The 1,844-nt window shown below is 48.5% G+C and overlaps 1 protein-coding gene across 1 annotated transcript in view; it reads right to left on the bottom strand.

The window, feature by feature from the left end:
• SPATA21 (spermatogenesis associated 21) overlaps positions 1 to 1,844 on the bottom strand; it is a 54,798-nt gene that overhangs the window by 40,443 nt on the left and 12,511 nt on the right. Inside the window, exon 4 of the mRNA XM_011939875.1 lies at positions 843 to 1,050. Coding sequence (XP_011795265.1) covers positions 843 to 1,050 — 208 coding nt within the window. The remainder of the gene's footprint in view (positions 1 to 842; positions 1,051 to 1,844) is intronic.

Raw genomic sequence — 1,844 nt, 5'->3', positions numbered from 1 at the left:
GGATTACAGGGACAAGCCACGGCACCTGGCCTCTAATCGTATCTTGCAAAATCTTACAAAGGCTCAGCAGCTAGTAAACTGCTTCCAGGATATCATAGCATACAGAAACCTGTTTTGGCTTTGTTAAACTCAGCATGTCCCAATATTATCTGTATACAGAACCTGGCACCTCCTCCCTCCCCGCTGCACCCACTGACATACCGTGGGGCCACTCTGGAAACAAGACTTATTTTTATTTTATTTATTTATTTTTTTGAGACGGAGTTTTGCTCTCATCACCCAGGTTGGAGTGCAATGGTGCGATCTCAGCTCATTGCAACTTCCGCGTCCTCCGTTCAAGTGATTCTCCTACCTTGGCTTCCTGAGTAGCTGGGATTACAGGCATGTGCCACCACACCTGGCTAATTTTATATTTTTAGTAGAGACGGGGTTTCACCATGTTGGCCAGGCTGGTCTCGACCTCAGGTGATCCGCCTGCTTTGGCCTCTGAAAGTGCTGGGATTAACAGGCGTGAGCCACCACGCCCGGCCTGGAAACAAGATTTAAATGCTTGTGATGTAGGCTAGGGGAATAGTCCAGTGACCCACAGACTGAGTGCTTGACATCTTCAGGGCACAGAGGGGAGCAAACACTCTGTAACCCAGGCTGGAGTGCAGTGGCCTGAACGTAGCTCATTGCAGCATTGACCTTCTGGGCTCAAGGGATCCCCCTGCCTCAGCCTGCCAAGTAGCTGGGACTACAGGTACATGCACCAGAATGGAGGGCATGCTGGGAGGGGCTCTTTCACCTCCTCTGTGGTTGGTCATTCCATACCCTTCTTCCCAGATCTCCTAGGAGGGTACCTGGCAGCTCTCAGGAGGCTCATCCTCCCCGATTCCCTGGTTCCGTTGCCTCCTCTGCTGGTCCTCGATCTCCTTTCTGGAGCCCAGCTGCTGCAGCCCTTCAGGTCCTTCAGGAACCCAGGAAGGCAGCAACCCCAGCTCACTCTGATCCTGGCCTGCTTGCAGCTCCTGGGACCCTTCCTGGGGGACCCAAGAGGACTGCTTCTTCCTGGAGAAAATAGACAAAGTGACACTTCAGCTCCCAGACTGGGGCACTGTTCTATGTTCTTATAGGGTTAGACATACCATAGGTGCATACCTAATGCCTGGAAGGACAAATGGAGGACTCACAGGAATTCCCCAAATCATAGATACTTTGATGTCAATGTTTGGGGGAGTTAAAATTTAAACTTTCAAAATTATTTGTAGAGACAAGGTCTCACTGTGTTGCCCAGGCTGGTCTTGAACTCCTGGGCTCAAGCAATCTTCCCACTTCGGCCTCCCGAAGTGCTGGGATTAGAGGTGTGCACCATTGTGTCCAGCCTAGAATTTAAGGTTTATAGTATTTTTTAAAACTATTTTTCAGAAAAAAATGAAACAAAAATCAGAACTGGGATGCAGAGAAGACAAGAGATTTGAGCCTAAGGTCATAAAGCTAAAGATAACTTCAAAATTTGAAGCTGTAGACGTCTATCCGATCTCACTTTAGTGTTCTGGAGTATTTCCTCCAAGCTTCTTCCTATGCATATGTATACTTACATTTTTTGAGACAGAGTCTTGCTCTGTCACCCAGGTTGGAATGCAGTGGCACGATCTCAGCTCACTGCAACCTCTACCTCCTGGGCTCAAGCAATCCTCCTGCCTTAGCCTCCCAAGTAGCTGAGACTACAGGCATATGCCACCATGCCTGGCTAATCTTATCATATTTTTTGTAGAGATGGGGTTTCACAATATTGTCCAGGCTGGTCTTGAACTCCTGGGCTTAAGTAATCCTCCTATTTCAACCTCCCAAAGTGTTGAGAT

The sequence above is a fragment of the Colobus angolensis genome, unplaced genomic scaffold, assembly GCF_000951035.1.
Source record: "Colobus angolensis palliatus isolate OR3802 unplaced genomic scaffold, Cang.pa_1.0 Scaffold185, whole genome shotgun sequence".
In the NCBI taxonomy this organism is placed as follows: domain Eukaryota; kingdom Metazoa; phylum Chordata; class Mammalia; order Primates; family Cercopithecidae; genus Colobus; species Colobus angolensis.
The sequence above is the reverse complement of the archived record's forward strand: the minus strand, read 5'-3'. Positions and strand labels throughout refer to the sequence as shown.